At 40.4% G+C, this 23,204-nt stretch overlaps 1 protein-coding gene across 8 annotated transcripts in view; it reads left to right on the top strand.

Moving 5' to 3' along the window:
* Positions 1 to 22,571, top strand: part of PELI1 (pellino E3 ubiquitin protein ligase 1) — a 48,136-nt gene extending 25,565 nt beyond the window's left edge. For 6 of the 8 annotated variants that reach the window (XM_076335000.1, XM_076334994.1, XM_076335001.1 and 3 more), the window contains 6 exons: positions 13,597 to 13,741; positions 14,859 to 14,988; positions 16,580 to 16,681; positions 18,684 to 18,881; positions 18,994 to 19,182; positions 20,069 to 22,571. In XM_076335000.1, the coding sequence (XP_076191115.1) occupies positions 13,671 to 13,741; positions 14,859 to 14,988; positions 16,580 to 16,681; positions 18,684 to 18,881; positions 18,994 to 19,182; positions 20,069 to 20,635 (1,257 nt within the window). In that variant the 5' untranslated portion in view covers positions 13,597 to 13,670 and the 3' untranslated portion in view covers positions 20,636 to 22,571. Of the gene's footprint in view, positions 1 to 3,936; positions 4,058 to 8,553; positions 8,667 to 13,596; positions 13,742 to 14,858; positions 14,989 to 16,579; positions 16,682 to 18,683; positions 18,882 to 18,993; positions 19,183 to 20,068 lie in introns of those variants that run through there. The other 2 variants (XM_076334999.1, XM_076335002.1) reach the window with 2 other exon arrangements.
* The last annotated feature ends 633 nt before the right edge of the window (positions 22,572 to 23,204 follow it).

The following is a 23,204-nucleotide window of genomic DNA, read 5'->3' as shown; positions in this document are numbered from 1 at the left end:
CTTGAGATGCAGCAAAGCGTTCTCTGAAAGCTGTAGCTATAACAATGGACCTTTGTTTGCTCGGCCCTTACAAGAATTTTCTTACTTCTTGCCACAAGGCACCACACAGTAGTGCAGGGGATTAGGTCATTTCCTTCCCTCCTCCTCTTCCTGCAGATTATTTGATTAACATTTCTATTGTATACTCTAATTAGCATGTTCTTGGCTTCAGGCTGCTTTCTCCCCTATAATCTCCTTAAAACACTGTAGTATGACTCTATTAACTGTGTAACATGGGAACTCCTTGCTCAGAGGTTACATGTGACATAACACAATGAAAGATTAATGGGGCTGGCAAGTCAGTAATCTTCCTTCCTTCTTCCCCCGTGCACCTGGGGTTAGACTTCTGGGAACCCCCTAACAGTGTTCACACTTTCCAATGCATGAAATATCTGTCTTTTTTGGGTATCATTGGCTTTGATCAGAGTTCAGCCACTGACTTTGTGGGAAACAGAGTTAGGGTGGTGTATAGTGCGTGTTCAGTGTTCAGTATTGAGTGTACAAATATACTTCCCCTTGGGACCATTACAGATCCCATTCTTCCGTGTTTTTGCTCTCTTTTCTCAGTGTTTCCTTTGTTCTCCTTTCCTCTGTACCCTGCGTGCGGCAATTTCAAGCACTTATCCTGTGTGGGGCTTTTATTCCAGTCTCTGCCTGTTTTGGTAAATAAAATTATCAAGAGAGATATGTTTAAAATGTCTGTCTTGAAATTTAGATACTGATCAGGTTAAGTCTAGGATGAAGAGTTTGCCACTCAGGCTTCTTGGCTGTCTGCACGCTAGGGGACATAGCATTGCCCTTTGCCCGTATCTGTAAGGCTGTCTTTTTAACTGATACAGCTAGAAATGCATTCCTCTTCAAAGCTCATTTTGAATGTCATGTGAAATCACGTAATTATATCAAACTGTACAGCATCTGCTCGTGAGTCAGATAGAAGAACATGACGATACAGCCTTTTATTTCTTTAACAACCTCAAGGAAAGAACCTCCCCTGCAGTTAAGCATCACTTCATGAAATTAGCAATGATATCTTGGGCTACTGATTTCATTGTTTCAGTCTGGCATGGTTGGCAGCATCTCTGCTCCAGGGAAAGTTAGATAGCTTGCCTAGCGACAGCACGCTTGAGGCATTTGCTTCCAGTCTTCAAGGCAGAGCATGGTTCTTGTGTGGAGTGGAAATCATTAAACCCTTCTCTTAATAAAAGTGAGGAACAATGTTGACACAAGAACAGATGAGTAGAGCATGGCTGTGAGTAAACACAGGCAGGGAAACAAAGGGTTTCGAACTCTGTAGGGGGAGGTTCAGAGGCAGCCATGTAGCAGTGCGGCTAGGGGCAAAATAAACCCCAAAATGCCCTGCTTTAAGATGGGGCATGATTAGCTATGAAAAGGGGATTATGTGGTGCATTTGCCTGATAGCAGAAGTCTGTGCTCCAGAATACTGTGGGTCACTAATATGAAGGCAGGTGGGATGTAGAGATAAGAATTATCTGTGGCAGGCTGGGTTGGGCAGCAGAAGGCATATCCACCTGCAGTTGCTCACTCTGTTACTTCTTATGTGTCTGCAGCGTAACATAATCCACAGGCTTATTAACCTGGACTCTGACAGTGGCATCTAAAATGAGAAGAAGGAGCTCTAGAATCAAATTAGTCATAAGTTCTGTTTTTCAGACTGAAGACTTTTGAAACAGTGCAACTCAAGTGTTATGGCTTGTGTGAGAAACGTAGTGCAACCTGGAAGTGGTCATACCAATGTAATTTATCACTACAGTTAAATACCTGAACACAGAGCACCTTTTGTACTCTTGTTGCCATATCTGTGTGTTAAGTAATATTACACAGTCCTGAGGGTGATGTTTTGTTTGTTTTTTTTTTTTTTTAAAACCAAACCTTAGCCCTGATTAAAAAAGTATTAAAGCTGCCAGGACGAAGTATAAAATACTTGAAAGTGATGGGGGAGGTGGGATAGGGCGACTCTTCCACCACAGTGAACATGTTCAGGTTCTGCTAGTTACCAATGGAAAAGCTAGGTTCATGAGCTAGTAGAGTGAGGCCATTGATTTTTGGCAGGGAGGAAGGCTCAACTTTAACCTCAAGATGTCTTGATGAGTCTCTGGCTTCACTGATGAGATTGATTCAGAAGGTTCCTATCCCCTCACTTGCAGTGGTATAGTGGGTTTACAGAATAAACCTGGAAACAGATTAGCAAAATGATTTGGGTTAAAATAGTTGGGATTTGTGTGGTGTTTTGGTTTTTCCCTAAGTCCTTTACCATCTTAGTAATCTGACAGCTGTGATAATGACCATACCATCTCAGATCAGTATTCAGGAGCATGTCCTTTATGGTGGCCAGAAGAAGACTGGGAACAAGGGAGCACCTGTACATCGATGTTTCTCCAAGCACCTCTCAATGTTCAGCAGTTGTGGCTCAATGACTTCTGTGGAGCAAAGTGGTATCTTTGTGCTTAGTAATCTATGATAGGAGAAAAAAAAAAAGTGTCTTTGAGCCTATGTAGAGTTTTATTATCCAGAATATCTTATGGCAAGGTGTTCTGCAGTTGAGTTTTCCAGGTAGGTGAGAAGACCCTGTAACAGGAGAGCCTTATGGTATTACCTGGGGGAAGGTTGGCTGTGGAGTACAGGTCAAGGAGAGAGAAAACAGGTATGCATTCACCTTGTTCTCAGCAGTGAAGCTGACTTATGTGGAGTTGCGACTTACGCTATGTTATGGCATTATGAACAAAAAGCTTGTTCGACAGTGCTTAGCTTTGAGTGCTGCCGAGTAATGTGCCTGCCATTCCCACCTTTGGTTCTACTGGTATGACTGCATGGCCATGCCGTGAGCTGAACTGGGAAATGGATCCAGCTGAAAAACAACTGAGCGTAAAACAGCTTTTAAAAACATGGACAGATCGGGGAGACCAGCCCATAAAGTTGTGCTTGCAAAATTGAGGTGGCAAGCTGAGGAAGGAGCAGCAGAAACCAGAGCAATAGTCACCTGTAGAACTTGGAGATGTCAAATGTCAGCCTGAGTACACATAACTTGAGCCAGGGTAACCATGCACACCTTCTTGGCCCACTACAACTGTGATGTAAAACTTGATGTAAAGGTTAAGCTACTGCGTCATATCATGCTTGCAGCAGCCTCAGAGCACTTGCATGATCAATTCTAAGAGGTGGTAACTTGGAAGCTGTGATAACTTGATCACCATTTTATGGCTCAGACATTTAAATGATCCCACCCACTGGCTTGATGCAGTGATTTCGATGTTAGTGGAATAAGAAATGAGCCCAGAATCAGGTCTGGCACGTGCAGATTTGCCTTTCTAAATGTGCATCCTACAGGAATGAGCAGTTATAGCATCATTGGCTGCGGGAGTCCAGTATACACAGGTGGTGTCTGCAGGTGTGTCGTGTGTCCAATTCTATAGCATTAGTGAAAACAGGGATAGCGATGCCTGAAGAGTTTCTGCCGGTTTAATTCTCACTGTATTAAGAAATCACTTTGTGGGAGGTGAGGAAAGCTAGCTGGGCTAATAAGTGATGATTTTTTAAAAAAAAAAAAAAAAGGAAGGTATAGCATGCATGGGTACAGTTATGTAAGAGAAGCAGAGAAGGAAATAGATCAGTGTTTCTCCGAGAATCTCATCCACAGAGCTGCCGGGGAATTGGGCTGCAGGATCGTTCTCAACACACCCTCTGCTTCCTTTTTTCCTTTTTGGGGTCAGAGATGGATGAATTTATGGAGTGGTGAGCGGGATGCAGGCTCTGACTCCAGCCAATGGTGTGTGGTATGGTGGTGTTTACCTAGCTTACGCAAGGCAGAGCCAGCCCCTCTTTAGTCAGAAGGTGCTACCCACCGCTTAAGTAAAAGCACACAGAGCAGAGGCATTCAGTCTGGCACTTGCTGGGGGTTTAAAGGGAGTTGGTGGATTTCGGCTGGTTTTAAACAAGATTGAAGGGGTGGGTTTTTCTCTTCTCTACTGTGCAGAAATACTGAAAGGACAAAAAGATACCGGTAAGTGCTCTGCATGCCATTGCTTTTCCCTTCTAGTGTTGTATTGTTTCAGTCCCTCTTCTAAAAGCCTCCTCAATTGCAGTGTTTTTCAGTGAGAAGTTGAAAGATAGTTCAGTGATGCAGTCGAAAGGAAATCTTGAGAACAGGCAGTGTGTCTGGGGGCTGCCCTTCCACCTAAAATAGGAAGAGACGTTTAAAGTGCATAATATAATAAATGCTTCTTGTTCTTAAGAAGTGTCAGTCGCTTCTCATTTTTACGGTGCAGAGCAACATGCCTTGAAACTGTCAGCATTATCTAATAAAATCATAACAAGGGGGATTTCTAATAGAGCTGTTAAATATTTGTGTTGTCTAAATCAAAAAAAGGCTTTAAATGTAATCGTAACTCCTATTTTTGCAAGATAATATAGTATGCTGTGTGAAAAGGCTTTAGTGTAATACAAACACCTATTTGGCTAATACTTTGGTACATAAACTGCCTTATCAGGAAGTCAGAGGCTCATAAAAAACAAAATGGTAATGTTCAGATCTGTAGAACAAGAAGTCATTGTGGTTTTCTGCAAGCACAGGCTGTGTATTCTAGTTCAGGTGTATCAGACAGTAGATCTCCCTGGGCTCAGTCATCAAAGCGTAAAAAGCTCCATCTATTTGCGTAACGGCCCTTTTAAAAAGAAAATGCCTCTGTTTTAGTATAAACTCTTAATCTGTATATGGAAGTTGTACTTCTGTCACCGACTTGCAATGAAAGTTGGGACTGCTTATTTTTAAGGTAATACTGTGTAATTTGTCTGAAGGCAGTAAAGAGGATAATTTTAAAGGATCCTGACTGCAAAGTTCTCTGTATCAGAACTGTACTTTTGCCACATCGTACCAGTATTCTACAAAGCTTTTTGTTTTCCTGCTTCTACTTTCTCAAGGCACTCGAATAGGTAAGATACGAATAGGTAGTGCTATGGCTATTGAACAAGTACAACCTGTAGCATTTGGCCCTCGTGCTGCAGGGGCGGTCAGTGGAGGAGCTTTGCCTCGTGCAAGGTTGTGTGCTTTGTCACTGGTATATCCGAAAGCTGACATAGAGGATGAGTGGTAAGGGGGTGTAGACTGCATGTACGTGTAGCAGTTTAACTGGTGAAGAACTTTTTCTCAGCTAATTAAGGTTATAGATAAAATTGCAGTGACAGCTTTAAAATAGACACCTTGTGCTACAAGACAAATGTTTTCAGCTTCCCACATGCAGTCTGAATTACATCATTTATAACCTGTAGGAGGCTATCGTGGTTTCCTCAGGGGAGGATCAGCTGTTACTTTTTGTAACTGAAAAAAATGCTGGATTTTTTTTTCCAGGGGAGTATTTTCAGAATTGATTTTTGTCAATCTGTTGGAGTCGATCATTAGCAGTTACATAAATCTTCCAGGTTTAATACGCCTGGCCACGTTTTCATCCCATTGACAGCAGTTCAGAATAACAGAACTGAAGTTAGCAGAGGTCCGATTGAAATCAGGCCCCTGTGCTTAGATGTTTTTTTCCATCTTCTGAACAGGAATGCTATTTTTGAGTACTGTCATAAAGTACAGATTTTCATATAGGTGCCTATAATAGAAGTCTTGTTCTAAAACATTTGCCTTGCTCGTTGAGCAAGGATGCTTGTCCTCACAGTGCTGTTCCTGACTTTCCTAAAATTGCTCAAAATAGCTCAGACTTGCTTCTGAGACTGAAACAGAACTTGAAGCAGGACACTGGCTGGCAACCCAACTAAAACTGCTGTTTCTTAGACTGGAAAAAGTTAGCTGTAGTCTTGGTGCAAAGCAGTAGGTTTGCTCTTGTGTATGAAGTTAATGCCCCTTTGAAAGTGTCTACAGGCAATGTGCCTTTTTTTTTTTCCGTGCTGTGACTCTTGCATGACTTGTTTCCAGGATGACCAACCTACTAATGGCAGATGTCCATGGTGGAAAGATGCTTTCATTCTGTTTGAGAATGAAAAACCCCTCTATTGAGATTTTATAGATGTTCTCAAGGCACAGCAGCAGATAGTTGTTTGCATTGTTTTATGCTTGGTATCCTGTGCAGGAGAGACTGCTTCCTCCATTTCAGAGCTTGGCCTTGTTGTCTTACCTTCAATGCTGTCATATCGTAAGACACTCGTGTATGTATAGTGGATGACTAAGCTTATTCAGAGGTTATAAAGGAAAAGGGAATAGTATAGACTAAGGAAAGAATAAGCCATACAAAAGCAGAAGGCTGGACTGATTTTCCATACTCCCAAGGCTTATTTTTTTTTTTGTGCTGGAAAACTCCCTTTTCTAGAAAGGAGAAAATTAATTATCCTTCCTTAGAAAGGTAAAGTAGGGCTGTTGATCTAAAGTGACAATGCAATTTGAATACATAACAGCTGTATGGCTATATCTTTACTATAAAATTTCTTTTCTGAAGGAGTGGTTAAACATTGGAACAGGCTGCCCAGGGAAGTGGTTGAGTCACCATCCCTGGAAGTACTTAAAAGACGTGTAGATGAGGCGCTTAGGGACATGGTTTAGTGGGCATGGTGGTGTTGGGTTGATGATCTTAGAGGTCTTTTCCAACCTTAATGATTCTATGATCTTTGCTGTGCATCTGTAGTGAAGGATGCAAGCTGTAGACAGAATCTGGCTAATCTCGAAAGTGGAATATAAAACCTGCTGAACTTAGTTCCAGGTATGTGTGTGAAGGAAATGTGAGCTTGTTTTTTAAACTGGAAACTGGGAGAAGTGTGAAAACTATGGCTGATAAAAACATACTCTTCTGCATGCTCTTTTACCCACGTGATCACTTCAGTAAAAACTATTTTAATGAATGCTTCCAAAAAGATTGCTAGGAGAAACAGGTAAAGGAGAATAACTTTCCAGTGGTGATTTAACCATCATGTAGAAGAAAGTGATTTCTCAATCTTTGTCTCAGCTTTCAGAAACATAGTGGTGTGAGGAGCTGATTCCTTGTTGCTCGCACTGGTGTAGATCAGCAGTAACATCATTGATATTGTGAAATCTGGCAACCTGGACTTGATGGGGACTCATAATGAAGCAAGAAGGCAGTTTGGGAATTACTTTTTTTTTTTTTTACTTCTCTCTCATTACTTACTGCCTCTTCCTTCTTCCATGCTTGCAAATATCTTCATCTTGAGAGACTAGTATTCTGCACACATCCTTTGTGCCTCACAGTGACTTTTAACTTTGATATTCTGGTCCTTCAAATCTGGAAGTCAAGATTTTGCCTTTGAAGGGATGAGATGTAACCATAGAAGAGAATATGCAGCACTGGATTACTGTGCATGCATTCAGAGGAGATTGGTTTCTGATCTTGCAGCCACAAGATTGCCTTGTGGAAATTGGAGTGCTAAAGAGCTTAAATGTGTAAATGGATGTTGGCAAACTTGGGTCCTACTTGTGTTTTGTCAGGTAACTGCACAATTCTTTGTTTGAAGAGCAATATGGGGTTTTAAATCCAAATAAAGCTATAGACAGTAATATGTAAATCTCAGGAGGATAAGGAAAAATTTTGTCTCATTGGTACTGGAGTTGCTCATAATTTGTCTAACTGATCAAAAGTGCACTTAAGGTGCGTATTTCAGTTGCTTGATAAAATTGTGTTGGGCTTCCTAAAATTAATTGTATTCCTAGAATAATTTACGTTGGGAGGTTGTCTAGTCCAGTTCCCCTACTCAAAGCAGGACTAGACTGCCTTAGATAGGGTTGTTTGGGGCCACATGCAGCTAAGGTTTGAATATCTCCGAGGATGGAGATACCACAGCCTCTCTGGATTGTTTTTTTTCCCTAATAGCTAATCAGGATTTTCTGTGTTGCAGCTTGTTTGTTGCCTCTTGTCCTGTCACTGCATACCTGTGAGAAGGGCTGGATTATATTTTGTCCGTATACCTCCTGATTTAACACACAATTGCTGAGGGAAGAGCTGGATATGAGAATTGCAAGCATAGTAAATGGAGAACTACGAATAGCAAATTTTATAAAAATAAAAACATCAGTAGACAAGCTGTCTTGTGCTTTATTTCTAAAAGCCAAGAAAACTCCAAACCTTAGAATATGTAGATATAGAACATAAAGAAGATAATATTATAAAAATGGGAAAAAAATTCCAATTTTTGCATCTGAATCAGCATATCTTTATTTTAATATACTCATTGACAGAGGACTTCTTTTTATACTGTGAAAGTGTTTTTTTTTTAATGCAGCATTTTAGAAAAGGACTAGTCTGGCACTAGCTACAGTTGCTAGCAGCCTATAATGCTGGCTCTGTGTTTAGAAAATGATGGTAATTTATTACAAAGAGACTTTTATTCTAGTATTTTTAGCTCACAGCCGAGCGTTTAATGAATCTCTGCTTGGGCTCATTGAATTTATGTTCTCCCCTCCTCCTGCCCCATTTTAACCATTAAGATACTGCTATTCTTGCTGCAATTCCAAAAGCTGTACTTGGTCTACTAAATAGCAAACTTATTCACAAGGTGCTGTGCCTCAGCGCAAACAAGATCTGAAGACTTTCTGTAGAAGCCACCAAAGACTAGTCGTGTATGAGTCTTACGATCAGAAAAGGCAGCTGAATGATCGAGGATGGCTGGTAAGCTAAAGCTGATAGTTCAAAAACAACCAAAATTCATTATATCTCTAGGTCCCCCACAGAAGATGGCATGTGCAGTGAAGGTGGGCAGACTCTTAAACTCTTCATCTACTCTGAAGCATGGTTTGCTGGGTCTTCCTGGAGAATAGTCTGCCTCCAGATTCAGAGACTAGTGTTTGAATCTGACAGGAGAGAGTACAATGATACAGCTTTTCCTTCTACTTGAATATAATCAGAAATCTGTGGCTTGCTTTCTGCCATAGCAATCTTTGCCTTCTGTGACTCTAGTGAATATTGAACAAGAAGGCTTGTAAGAAACTGGGTTTCCATTCCTAAAACAAATTTAAAATACTTTTTCAGTTTAGATGTAATCTCTTTCCAGTCCCTCAAAACAGTTGCACGTGACAGTATTGTGCAAGTTACCTTCCATGAGCTTTCTCCCAGCTCCAGAGGAACCAGTGTTAAGAATAAAAATGTATTACTTGTTCATGAGTTTTTCCCATTCCGGTTTCCTATTTTTGAGACTAAAAGGCACTAACTGGCACCCATTGTGTTTTTGTGCTAACTGCAGATAGCTGTGTTCATCTCTTACCCAATCAAGTAACGCCTTTCCGAAACTGTTTTCTCTGTGTGCAAGTTGCTTTACTCACAAAATCTATTATACGATATAATACAGGACTGTGCACAGGTAGGGGTTTTCAGGCTTTGGTCTCTTCTCTCTAGCAGAAGCAGAGATCTTGAGGTGAAAATTTGCTGCTACCAGTGCCATGATTTTGGAAGAATGTAGGATGGGATGGGATCTTATAACTAACACCTTATTCCTTATCAGCATGGAAGGGTCTTGGAGAAGTTTTGGAACAGTTGGCTGTTCAGAGCCTACTTCAATGAAGCCTGCTCCACCGGTGGCCAGAGAAGCTAACTTTCACATGTTTTGCTCAAGCAGTCAGTTGCTTAGTTGTATGCTGGCACTACAGAGCCAAGCTGTCTTTTTAACATATTTAATTAGCCTTTCCTAACACTTTTAAGAAGTCTCTTCTCTTTATAGGAATAAAAATAGGACAGGTTATTCTACAAGAGAAGGCTTATTATATAAATTAGTTGATCTTTCCTCTCCACTCAAGAGCATTCCCTCCTGTAAGTTCTTAAATGCTTTATCTAGCTTTAAATGATCTGTAAGCCTGCTCTGTTTCAGGAGTGGAGATGTTATCACATGGCCTATTATTAGACTCCTCTCCAGTGGGAGAACACTTGAGTTTTATTTGCAGACATCAAATTTCACTTGGACTAGTCTTCGGGACCTCATTGGGAGAATATAATTAATCTTTGTTATTTCTGGGAATGACATGAGTCTTCCTTTTGGGTACAGTGCATCAGGCAGATCATTCTGGGTGAGAAGTAGCATGTACGTTGCGCTGATTTTTTTTTTTTAGGGGCTCTGGATTTTGTATGTGCTTGAGTTGAAGTTACTGGGTGTTAGTAGCTGTGAAAGTGATGTGTGCAGCTCATAAAGGTTCTGAGACATATTTACAAAAATTAAGTTTAAACATTCAAGCCTTGCCTTTGAAAATGCAGGAACAAGCTGTTTTACTAATGGTAGTTCTAGATTGCTAACTTTTGAACCTTCCTTAAGTCAAATAAGAAGTGGGTTTCCATCGTATGTGCTGGCCCCAAAGTAAACTTGGCTGGATTTCTTTAAATGTGAAACAAAAAATGTATAAGGGGGAGCTGAGTGTTAAATGTTGGACACTTTTCCTTGTATTAAGATGTTCTAGTTAACTTCTTGCATTGTTGAAGTCTGTCACTTGGAACTGTTGGCCCCTTTTATAGTTTCTGCTCAGTTACGTCCTAAGAGGAGGTTACCGGCCACCTGTTCAGGTAACTCTTTAAAATAGAGTCTCCTTTAACTGTTCATGTGTGATTACTTTTAATGAGACTCAGAAGCTGACTCTGTGACTGGGAGATGTATTTCTTAGCTTTCCATGAAATTGTTCACTTTGGTGAACAGAAGAGAAGTTATGCCAAACCTTTTCTTGTACTAATGGCAAAAGTTAGTTATTTTTAATGGTTGCCTTCCCACCTTTTCTAAGTAAATGGATTAGCTCTTTTTCAAACACCATAGTGTTGGGTGGATACTATTCAAATCTTTTTTTTTTTAACCCTGTCATGATATTTACTAGTCCTGTGCTATTTCCTAATGGGTGGTGCTATAGATTTCATAGCAGTATTTCTCCTGAGTTGTTAAATGCCAATTCAAAGGACAACCATTATGTATTCTAGCAAAGAAATGTGAAGTATTGCATGTGAAATGCAATGGCCAAGATGAAATTAGTTGTATGTGGAGAAGACTGAAGTGCAGGGGAGAGACTGCTGAGGAGATCAATATTCAAGTAGAAAATAGGTTAATCCTTTGGGTAGGAGATTAAAACATTAGGAGCTGTTTTTAGAAGTCAATATATAAGCAACTATAATGCAAGAAGATTTTAAAATAAAGCAAAACAAGAAATGCTGAAGTTGATAGTAATACCTCATAGTAAGTATATTTATACCCTTATATCTATATACAGATAAATACTTAAGATTTATACTCATTTAAGTAGAAATACTTCAGAAAGGAGATGTGGCTAGAGAACCAAGTGCTGTTAAACACTAAGAGCTAGATAGTTTAGTATTAATGTCAGTAAACCACCCCTGAGGTGTCTTCAAAGGCACATGGTTTCAGAGAATTGCGGTGTGGTGCTCCGAGGGGGGTTGTGGTGCCAGGAGGCAAGGAAGACCCCGGATGGCCATAGCAAACATGAAAATTGTGAACACAGTTAATGTTTTGCGGCTCCGTTTATCAAATGGGACAATCTCCACTTCGATGTGTTGTGGCTACTGGTATGATAGGTGTTTAAGGTCACATTTTTATATGATAAGTTTGCTTTAAATTCTTAATTTTAGAATTTTAAAGGCAAAACCTTGGGCCCTGCCTACAACAGTAAGTACCCTCACCATCCCATGTAACTTACTGCTACACGTGGGTCAGCAATCTAGAAATGCTTCTGAACAAACTATACTGCTTCGCGCTCTCCTGTGCTGCTGTTGCTATTCCTGTGTGACAAATTAGGACTGCTGGATCCATATAAGGCACTTTCTGCACCAGCTAAATGATGGATACCATAAGGCTTGAACCAGGGTAGCTGCCTAGTGAAAATGTACACTGCTTCCTATGCAACAAAAAATAATATTGGTGTAACTGTTGTGTAGACGGGACACAGACACTTCACAGTAGTGTTGTGCAGATCAGGTTTATTACAATGCCCTCACACATCTAGCAGTGGGTCAGGGTACCGTTGTGATCATGTTACACGTGTGCTAACCACAAAGACAGTCTTCAGTTAACTTATTCCAAGCACTGTGAAATCCACAGTACCCAGACTTGAGAGCAAAAGAGAAGAGATTTGGAAGACAATGAGAAATGAAAGGAAAAAAGAAAGGCTTCAGGTTAGCCTCCTGGTTGTATTCTGCAGGCATCACAGCAAAAGTTTGGAGGACAGCAAGATGTCTTGCATGTATTTGTGTGAAGCCCTCCCAAATACATGGGATAGCATGAAAGAAGGCAATGAAGGAGCATACTGAATTTTTGGATGGCACTGTGAGCTGATTGCAGGTGGGGATCAATATATCCGTGCTGAATAAGAAATTGGTAGACTGAGAAGAGATGTTGAACCCAAGCTTCTCTGTGAAGGAGCAAAGACGACCAAGACAGGGTAGAGATCAGGTCAGTAGAGGGATCTTTGCATCAGCTTCTGAATGAATGTGAGCAGGGTGTCAAGCACTGCCACATCCTTTTCTGTGTTGTTAGGACAGAAGATAAGGTAGATAAAATCTGCATGATGATATCTTTTCTTCTAATATCTACAGTCTAGTTGAAATAGAAGAAAATGGTGATGCAACATTGTAGTCGTGATTAAAAGTTGATGACAGGATACAAGAAATGTTATATGGGCCAAAATCTATATTTGAACAGAAAGCAGAATGTTAACTATCAGTACTAAAAAAAAACTTAATAGCTTTTTGAGTTGATATGAAAACTTACTTGGAAGAACCAAAGGAGTGTTCTTGTTTCTGTTAAAGAAAGCCTCAAACAGGCTAGCATCAGCTTTATTCTTTATCGAGCAAGTGCTCTGTTGGGTAGGCTTTCTCTATAGGAAGGTCAGGGATGGGTTGGGTAGGTCAGAGTTGTCTGGAAATGTTACTAATGAGAAGCTGTAAAAAATACTAGTGAACTGTTCCTCAAAGCTGAAATATGATGAAAAATTGCACTTCAAGAGACTGTTCTCATTAAAAATTATGTGGAATTACCTCAGGAAATCTCCTTCAAACAGCTGTTTGTATCACTTCTGTCTCTGGTTAAGCATAAGAGATCACAATGCACATCCCAAACTTGTACGGTAGACTTGTTGTCATACAACTTCCTTCCATCTGCAAATCCAGAAGTTTCTTGGAAAGCTCCAAATCAGATACTTTCTGTGAAAACTTCTACCTCTTTAGCTAATGGACTGGTCTTGCTTTGTTGGTTTTTTTTTTCCCCTTTAAATTTAATCTCTATCTGGCTCTACTTCTTGATAGTTGAACCAAACATACTAAATGAAGCTATATACTATTTATACTGAAAACTAGCATGAAGGAAAACAACTGTGGATGTTTTATCAAGGCCATACTGGAAATTTTTAAATGCACTTGTAGTTTTTTGTGATCTGGTAGTTCTTCCAGGCAATTCAACCTTCATTGATGTGGTTTTATATGTATATTTTAAAAATTATTTCAGGCAAAACCAAAATATGGAAAACACAAAATATTGTACCTACTGTATCAGGTGTGCAGGTTTGTTAATTGATGGCTTTGAGGTTGGGGATTTTTACATTTAATTTTATCTTTGTTTTTACAGGAAATAATGAAAAAAGTGTGCCACAACTCTTGATCAGAGACCTGAAATTTGAGAAGAAGTCATTAGCTAAGCTCATGTTTTCTCCTGATCAAGAAAATCATCCATCAAAAGCACCAGTAAAATATGGTGAATTGATTGTATTAGGGTAAGTGTATGTGTCTTGGTTGGAAGTGAGAATGGAGGTAGAATTTCAGGGTGCACTTAAAGCAGATAAAATGCAGGTTACTGTGAGAGATGGTCCCACCACCTCTCGCTTGAACTCCCTCTTTTGCAGCGTATCTAGTGAGCATGCAACTAAATGGTGAGTTGATCAGCTTTTCTTTGGTAGCTGATCTCATGTAAGGGAGGGAGTGGAGGGAGGGTTAGCTTTTTCAGTGGCAACCAGGTGTTATATGTAATGTGATGTATTGGAAAATTGCACTGCAGCACGCATGCTTTTTTGTGACAACATAAGCATGGAGGGTAGGGCTCTGAACAGTTGAGTAGTCATAAGTTTATTTTTGGCTCTTGTGTTCTTCCCAGTGTTTCATGACAAAGGCAGTGAATTTGTGAAGGGTTTCCCAGTTGGTTCCAGGTTGTACCTAGACAGATGACTAATGTGATAATGTGGAAGGAGAGGTTCCCTAAGACTAGAAGTAAAATGAAAGGAGTTTTATAAGAACGTGGTAACTGACTCTCTATTATCCAAGTGCAAACAGAAGATTTTAATAAAGCAGGTTTGCTGGCTGGCCTGTTTATGTTGACATGTTCAAAGTGAGGGTCAGAGGGTTTTCTGGTGGATTAAATCAGAGTCTCTGAGGACAGTATGTCTGTTTCTTACACGGGGTTTTTTCCAACCAAAATTCTCTAAAATATTACCTCTCCACCAGGCTTGGTGAGCGTTTAGATTCTTTCATTTACAGTGTGAACACACCATGTAGAGTTAAAGCTACAGATAAGCATATAACCTTACTTGTTTTCATGTTTGGGACCAGAGTCTATTTTGCTTGTCAATAGTAGCTTTGAGATTAATCTGGGTAGTGTTCCTTGCTCTACAAGCTTTGTGTGCATATGCTGTAATTCCATGGGCATGTTTCAATATTGTGTCTATCAATTCTTAGATTTAAATAGATGTGATTAATTGGAAATCTGTAATTTTTTCAATACCGTACTATTTAAGACGACTTTGTGCTTAGTATGAAAGTTCTTGTGGGTCCGTATCTTGTGAGAAGCTAAGTAATGCAGGAAGATGGACTTTATTCTTTTTCTGTCTTTTTTGGTAGGTACAATGGGTCTCTCCCAAATGGAGATAGAGGAAGAAGAAAAAGTAGGTTTGCTTTATTTAAAAGGCCCAAAGCAAATGGGGTGAAACCTAGCACTGTGCATATTGCCTGTACCCCTCAAGCAGCAAAGGTAAGCTTGACTAGCTAAGTCTGATTTCTCCTGGTGCTGTCTAAAGAGTTCAGTGAAGTCAGGGCTGTTATGCTGAGATGAAATGATGTAAAAAGCATGAAGTTCTCGCTGCAAAAAGAATGGTTCATGTTTATCCAAGTTTTTTTGGTACCTGTCAGGGTTAGCAAGAAACTGTTCAGCAAAACAAATCTGATGCCCAGTTCTTGCTGTGTCCAGAAAGAAAAATGTTTATTTTTGAAACATGAATGTTCAGGGCAAAGGCTAGTCATGTAAAACACTTTCTATTTTGTTTTCCTTCCAAACTCACTACAGACATCTGTTCTAGCCTTCCTGTTTTCGCACTCGTTCATGCTTTAGGGCTAACCGCTTCACGTGAAGCTGACTTTGAAATGGTCCTTTGCCAAAGCTCTCTGTGCACTTGCTATTCTGTCCAATGGGTAGGAGTTCCCCAGGGATGAGGACAGGTGGATTTTGCAGGGCATGTTTTATACTCCTTGTAATCAAGTTCAGAGTTCCCATTAAGAAGCAGTAAAGGAAGGGCTTAGGTCCTGAAGTTGAATTGTATTTCATGTCGGAACTAATATATTATAGCTAAGGTATTACCATGAAATACTTCTGTATTGTGGTGATTCAAGTGTATGTGCAATTATGTTCAATAACAAATGGAGCATTTCTACTAAAACCAAGGGAATTTGAGAATGCTTAGTGGTTGTTTAGAGATCTCCTGTGTTGAGATCAGGCCCTTAAATACAGTAGTGTTAAGTGTTTGACTCCCTAAATACCTTGACACGTAAGAATACTGATTCCTAAATTATGGAATGGCATAAAGTATTCTGAAATCAAAAGTTTTTTGATTTTGCTAACCAAAGTTCTTGTAATAGAATTACATCTATAGGACATCTGTGAAAAGAACACTTATTTTTGCTCAGTCTTTATGGTCTTCAAGTAAGTGCTATTTAGCAGCACTTTTAGAAGAGTGTTTGTTCAGTTCCTTAGTTGCAGAATGAAAATCTAGACTAACAAAGTGAAACTCAGATTACTTTGCTACAACTTCTGCAACCTGTGCTGTTTCTCCATTTTACCCTGTTTACCACCACTACTTGTTATGTTTTTTGCCTGTGTATCTTATTAATCATCACTGATTTTAGTATGAACTTGGGTGCCGTTTTTAGAATGAAGTCCCTAAGTTTTTGTCCTCACTTTGCTGTTGGAGAAGTTCAGGCTGAGAAGGCCATGAAGGTGTTAGGTTCAGTTTTAGCCTTTGCACTCAGTTGTTTTGTACTTTTGTGTTAAGGCCAGCATTGCTTTAACACGAAGCATGACTAATAATATGTCTTGGTTACGTGTATTTTGTTGCAGCGTGCGGTGAAGAGACCAGTTTGGTCTGTTGCTGAATCAATCCTGCAGCTTTTTTTAATGTCCAGGACTGGTTTTTGTGAAGTTTAACTACAGGTGTATCACTAACAACCGTCTGCCTTAATGCATTAATTAAGCAGAACAAGAGCCTGGTTATATATTTTGTCTGCTTCGCTGCTGTATTCAGTAGAGTTATTGTTCACTGGTTCAATAATATTTGGCATTTTTTCCATAGGCAATAAGTAATAAGGACCAACACAGCATATCTTACACTTTGTCTCGGGCCCAGACCGTAGTAGTTGAATATACACATGACAGCAACACAGATATGTTCCAGGTATGTGAAGTAAATATGATATATAAATGTATTCTCACTTTTGGTAGTTTCTGCAAGACATCCTCTCAACAGGCTTTTTCCCTCAGACCCAAAAGTTTGCGTGTGTCACTTTCTGCACTTTACTATTCAGAGACGTTTAATTCTGTTCATTCCCAAGACCCATCACGTGAACAAGGCTATATATCTGTGCATCTCTCTTGGGCTTGGTCAGAGGTGAAAGTTGTTTTTTTGTGACTAATGCACAGGATTATGGTTTTGCCTTTGATTGCCAGTCTGCAAGTCACGTAACCTGTCTCCTAGTCCCTCCTTCCAAAATGAAGAATAAAGTGCACAGTTCTCTTTAAGCACTTGGAACTTTGCTTCTAGCATTTACAAAGAGATTTGGGATCAGCCAGTTGGAGACGGGGTAGAAGAAATACAATGGGAAACTACAGAAAAGCTTTTGACACAACTAATATGAAAAATACCCCTAACTCCTTTAAGCAAACCCAGAAACAAGTCTAAAGCGCTGGGAAATGTGGCGAGAGGAGGCCCAGTTCTGATGTGCTGGCAGTTCAGAGCAACTTTGCTGCAGTTCCTGTATGTATGAGAAGGAACCACAAACATATTTGCAGCTGTGGTGTGCGCTCATATCTTAGAATTGTTTCCTGTTTTTCTCAAAAGGAAGGGTTTTGTTTTGGGGTTTTTTTGTGTGCTTTGTTCCTTCTGATTCCTGGACTGATCTTGCGTTGATTTTTTTTTTGTTGTCGCTAATTTATGGCAAGGAGTTTTGCTGTCACAGCATTTAGCTGTGACGCCACTGCAGGATCTAAGGAGGTGGGAGGTGTTGGTAAGTGGTGGAGGAAGCTGCTATGCAACTGCAAATACCTACAACAGAGCAAAAGGGCTGTAACGAACTAACTGCAGCATAAGCTATTGTTTGTGTAAGTGTTCTCTCTTCAGGCATGCTGTGGCATGTATGCTGCTCTAAAATTGCCAGCGGCAATCCATGTGTACTGATGGGTTATCCTGCTTAAGAAGCAATAGAAAAATACATTCTGACAAAGCACTTTCAGTCTCATGAAAGCTCTCCAGCCTTCACCAAAAGCACCTCAGGCTGTTGGGTCTCCTGCCCAGCAGTTAATCAGTCTTAATACAACCAGCTATTTTATAAGAAGCTGTTGAGAGCTCTGAAAGTGAGTGAAAGATGGTAGTGTGTAAGTGGGCTTTCAGCCTGGTTACGTGGATGTTTGGGAGAGGGATATAACTTCTCTTTATGCTTTAGGAGGAAAAGGACAAGATGAGTTGACTTGGAAAAGCAGTGAAACCCATGCAATTCTATCAAACCCAGCAGAGTTGTGTGGGACTGCAAAACTCATTCTTCCATGCAACCAGAAAAGAAGGTGCAGCTACTAGAAAAATCTGGTTGTAGTCAGATGTTGTATTCCTGTTGTGTTCCGTGCATATTAATGTAACCCCTCCCCATCACAAACGTCTTGTACCTGGTCTTTCCTGACAGATTTGCTGCTTCTCAGTGCCCCACTGGAGCTGGAGAGTCAGCTCACATAATCTAATTTTCCTATATCTACACCTCCACCTAGCCTGGCATTGTTCAGAATATTCTGGGCATGCAAAGTGACTGAATACCACTCTTCTTCCATCTAACTGCAGTTTCCTAGCTGTTTTGGCACTGCTGCGGCTGGTCCGGCTGACCTGAATGTAACCTTTCTGATGAGAAGGCCTTCAATGGGAAGTCATCTCAGAATTGACTTAATTACATCATTTTATTTCCCCTTCCTTCACTTGGCTATATTCAGATTTCAGAATAACTTTGATCACACGGAGGTGGCATAACTCATCAATTCAGATTAGGCTTTAGAAACCTAAATTTAGATTGGTGGAGGGGAATGCTTCAAACTGGAATGTCATGATTTTTTTAAATGCTTTGAGTTTGAATATTCTTAGACCCAAAGCCAAACTTCTACACAGTTGTTTGTTTTTTTTTTTTTAAATCCTTTTCCAGATTGGTCGGTCAACGGAGAGTCCTATAGACTTTGTTGTGACAGACACAGTTCCTGGAAGTCAGAGTAATTCAGATACACAGTCTGTGCAGAGCACTATATCAAGGTTTGCCTGCAGAATCATATGTGAACGTAACCCTCCTTTTACAGCAAGAATATATGCTGCAGGATTTGACTCCTCAAAAAACATCTTTCTTGGGGTAAGGGAACTCTTTCTTTTTTCCTCCGAGTTCAATGCAGGCTTATTTTTAAACTAATTCATAGCTCCACTTCAGCCAAATTAAAAGTTTTCATTGATGTGATTTCTCTTAGGAGAAAGCTGCAAAGTGGAAGACATCAGATGGGCAAATGGATGGGCTAACCACAAATGGTGTTCTTGTTATGCATCCCCGTAATGGATTTACAGAAGACTCCAAGCCAGGGGTGTGGCGAGAGATATCTGTCTGTGGGAATGTGTTCAGCCTCCGTGAAACCAGATCAGCTCAGCAGAGGGGAAAAATGGTGAGAGTAGTAACCAATGTTTTATGCAGCCTGTTTAAAATGGGTACAGCCCTAAGTGGTGCAGCTTGGGCATAAACAGAGGCTGGAATCTGCCTCATTCAGTGTAGATGTCACCTCTGTAATTAGTTACACTGACTTCTTATGTGTCTGTGTTCGTACATGAAGGTGTCTTGCTCAACCTGAATAACTGACATTTATCTGCAAACTAGTACTTAATTGCAGATCTAGACTGCTCTCCTACATTGAGTTGCCAGTCTACTACGCTCTTCTGCAAACTGTCACAGTCATGCACACATTTTAAAGAGTATTTTCCTGATTCTCCCTCTTGAGTTTATGCTTTTAAGGTTTTCCCACTTTTCATTTCTTATAGAATAATAAAGAATAATTATAGTTTTATTGACACATGCCTATATACCTGGATATCCATTTCCACCTTGGCATTCTGAGTTTTCCTCTTCCTCTTGTTTCCAAAGCATTGGCGACATTTCAAGGAGATGATTGGTTTTAGTGTGACTTGGGATCTCTTAGTAAAAAGAAATGTTACATGAACACTTATTTAAGTGATGCATTTAGCTAGGAATGCTGACAGCTGACTTTTTCTAGAGGAGAGGAAAGCCATGTGTAAAGGTGTGTTTGAAGAAAACAGTCTAAAATGTGATGGAGGACTAAACAAGACTTGTCAAGTTTTGTTTTCTTTTTTTTTTTAAAAAAGAGGGGAGGGAGAAGCTGACACTGGGGGCTCTATGGGTATCTTGCACAGGACAGTCAGGAGCTGCTTGAAACTTTTTGTCTGGATCTCCCAGGCAGATTTGTATTATGAAAGTGCCTTATGTTACTCTTCAGGTAACCTTAGGTGACGCCTCTCTTTCCCTTTGTCCATCACAAGGTTGAGAACGAAACGAACCAACTCCAAGATGGCTCTCTAATTGACCTGTGTGGAGCAACACTGCTGTGGCGCACTGCGGAAGGGCTTTCACGCACTCCTACTGTCAAGCACCTGGAGGCACTAAGACAGGAAATAAATGCGGCAAGGCCCCAGTGTCCCGTGGGGTTTAACACCTTGGCGTTTCCCAGCATGAAGAGAAAAGATGTTGTAGACGAAAAGCAGCCGTGGGTGTATCTGAACTGTGGCCACGTCCACGGCTATCACAATTGGGGAAACAAAGAGGAGAGAGACGGCAAGGATCGCGAGTGTCCCATGTGCCGCTCCGTCGGCCCCTATGTGCCTCTGTGGCTTGGATGTGAAGCAGGATTTTATGTGGATGCAGGACCTCCAACTCATGCGTTCAGCCCATGTGGACACGTGTGCTCAGAAAAGACAACTGCATATTGGTCCCAAATTCCTCTTCCTCATGGTACTCACACTTTTCACGCAGCCTGTCCGTTCTGTGCACATCAGCTGGCTGGTGAGCAAGGTTACATCAGACTCATTTTCCAAGGACCTCTTGACTAACACGTGTTACTGAGGACTGCAGTAAACTGATAAGCTAAGCGATTCTGATTTTTTAAACCAACTGTTTTTCGTATTCTCTGGGCTTTGCTGGTTTGCATTAAGATGAAGAATTTTTGGGTTTTTGTTACAACAGCTAAATCCCTCTCTATTGAGAAAAGTCTGGAAATGGAAGAAATGGGGGGAGAAGGGGGAGAACTGCTTTTTTTTAGCTAATAACTACTTCTGAAGAGGTGAAGTGTTGTAGAATGAACTTTGATGCCTTCCATTTAATGGTTTTGAATCACATGCCCACAGTGTTTGAAAGTTGTTTCATTCTTTTTGTATATGGAGGGTAAATAGTTCAAAGAACATTAGTTTACAGCTTGGATGCAAACATTGTAAAATATAACGTGTATATTAACTCTTTTCTATTTATCTTTATTATTGAAAATACGTAGAATGTTTAGAGAGTAGCATGGTCATAGTGTGTTCATCCAGCAATTGGATGTGTAGAGTAGTTCTGGATGGAGAAGGATGTGAGATGGAAATGGTAGAAAAATCTTTTTTAATCTAAAATACTGAGTTCTTAGAATAGTTAAAATGCTTTTTAAACAAAGCTAATGCAAATTATGATGGCATAAAGGTGTGCTTAACCATGTTGAAAGGTAGCTAAGAAGGACTTCTTAAAATGTCTTTTTGGTAGGACTGTACTTAAGATCTGGTTATGAGGAGAATATTTACCAGACTCTTTGAATATGCAACTTAGTCTAGATTAAGGATTTTTTTCTCCCTTCATGCTAACACATCTCTTTATTTAGCATTAGTGACATTTGTGAGGGTTTTTTCCAATGTTAAACATTAACAAACCTGAAGGACGAGGCTCATTTTGTTCCTTGCTGTTCGGGGCGCGGGGTGAGGGGAGAGGCAAATGTGCCTGTGCACATGTGTGGGGAGCAGGGAGCAATTTGTGAATTGGCCAAGGCCACACCTTGTGACAGGCTTGTCAGTCAGATGTTCTGCCTTTCTGCTGGCCCATTGCAAACTGGCACACTTGGGCACGTGGGAGCCATGGGCTTCACAGGCTTGCCTTTACCCTGCTGCGAGGAGCTGGGTGCAAATACTCATCTAGGCCACACACGGAACACAGCTGAAGCCTGGTACCCAAGGGATGCGTGCCTGCGGCCTGGTGTCCTTGTGCAACTTGACACAATTGGCAATCTGTTAGGGGAGAGCTTGAGCTGAGACTGGACGGGACTCGCAGACCTCGGTGTGGGATGCTTGTGTAAGGTCTGCTCGCGCTGAGGTGGGCTCTAGTTAGTAGTCTCTCTCTGCTCTCCCCTTCCTACCCTTCCTTTCCCTCTGTATCCACCAGAAAAGGCCAGTGCACTACATCCAGCTTTGCCGCTAATCCACTGTGCTTCATGGCAAATACACAACCTGACCTTTTTAGGATTGAGTTGAGCTTTTTTGGCCAGCTTCATACTTTTTTTTTTAAAATATGTACTGTATAATTGACGGTAGCAAATTTCTGTACTTTATAGCATAGCTTTAATTTTTCCTTTTGAAGCTGTTCTAAAACTTTCTTGGTTTAAAAAGAGACCTGTGTTGCTTAGATGTCATGAATTATTTACTTTGTCAATTGTTTCTCCATTTTTAAAAAGAAATTATATATATTGTTTGGTTCACTCAGGAAATGCATGTGTCAGGAAACCTGTATTATAAGTTCAGTTAGCTGTCATGTACAAGTAACTGCTGTTACTCCCTTTCCATAGAAATATAACTGATTTTGACATTTTCCAGATTATATGCATTAAGTAATGAAACTTATGCAGCAAGAAATCCCTGTATTGTAGTTGTTCTAATCATTTTATTCAAACTATAGTATACTGTAGTTTAATTTTTATTTGCAAATTAATTTATTCAAACTACGTGAGTAAACACTTTTCAAAAATAGAAATCTTGGGATTGTCTGCTTTGTTTCCAAGAGATGGGAAAGGTGGCTGGAGATGGCCCTTCTGCTGTCACGTAAGGTGTCTGTTCTGCACATGTGGATTAAGATGACTAAAAAGAAGCAACTGTAGAGGGTTTGCACATTATCCCGGTCGTGGATTTGAAGGGCTCCTTTCACATGTGACCTTTCAATGTGTTTTATATTTAACCCTACATTAACAAAGGCGAGATTCTTGTTCAAAAGACATAGTTAAATGATCTCTTCCCTGAGTAAGTTAGAAATAATGAAATGTAAGCAAAAACTTTAACCAAGTGGCTGGGCTCTTGTAAAATGTCAAGAGCTCTTGATTTCATCTTCCACAAAATTGGATCGACACTTCTCTGGTCCTGATCTTGTTGATTACAGGGATATGAAAAATCAGAAAAGGACATGATGAAAGCTACAAAGCAGTAGGAGTAATACAAAGACGAATTGTGAAAACAGTTTGAGAATTGGGTGGTAGCAGACACATGGAAAGCAGTGTACTCACCCCGTGTTGGAGGCACAGCTGGATGCTGATGTGGAGCCAGTGGTGCAGTTAGGTACACGCACATCTGACTGTAGAGGGGAAGAAGAGAGGTTCATGCCCAACGCATAACT

This window comes from Aptenodytes patagonicus, chromosome 3, assembly GCF_965638725.1.
Source record: "Aptenodytes patagonicus chromosome 3, bAptPat1.pri.cur, whole genome shotgun sequence".
Lineage (NCBI taxonomy): Eukaryota > Metazoa > Chordata > Aves > Sphenisciformes > Spheniscidae > Aptenodytes > Aptenodytes patagonicus.
The sequence above is the reverse complement of the archived record's forward strand: the minus strand, read 5'-3'. Positions and strand labels throughout refer to the sequence as shown.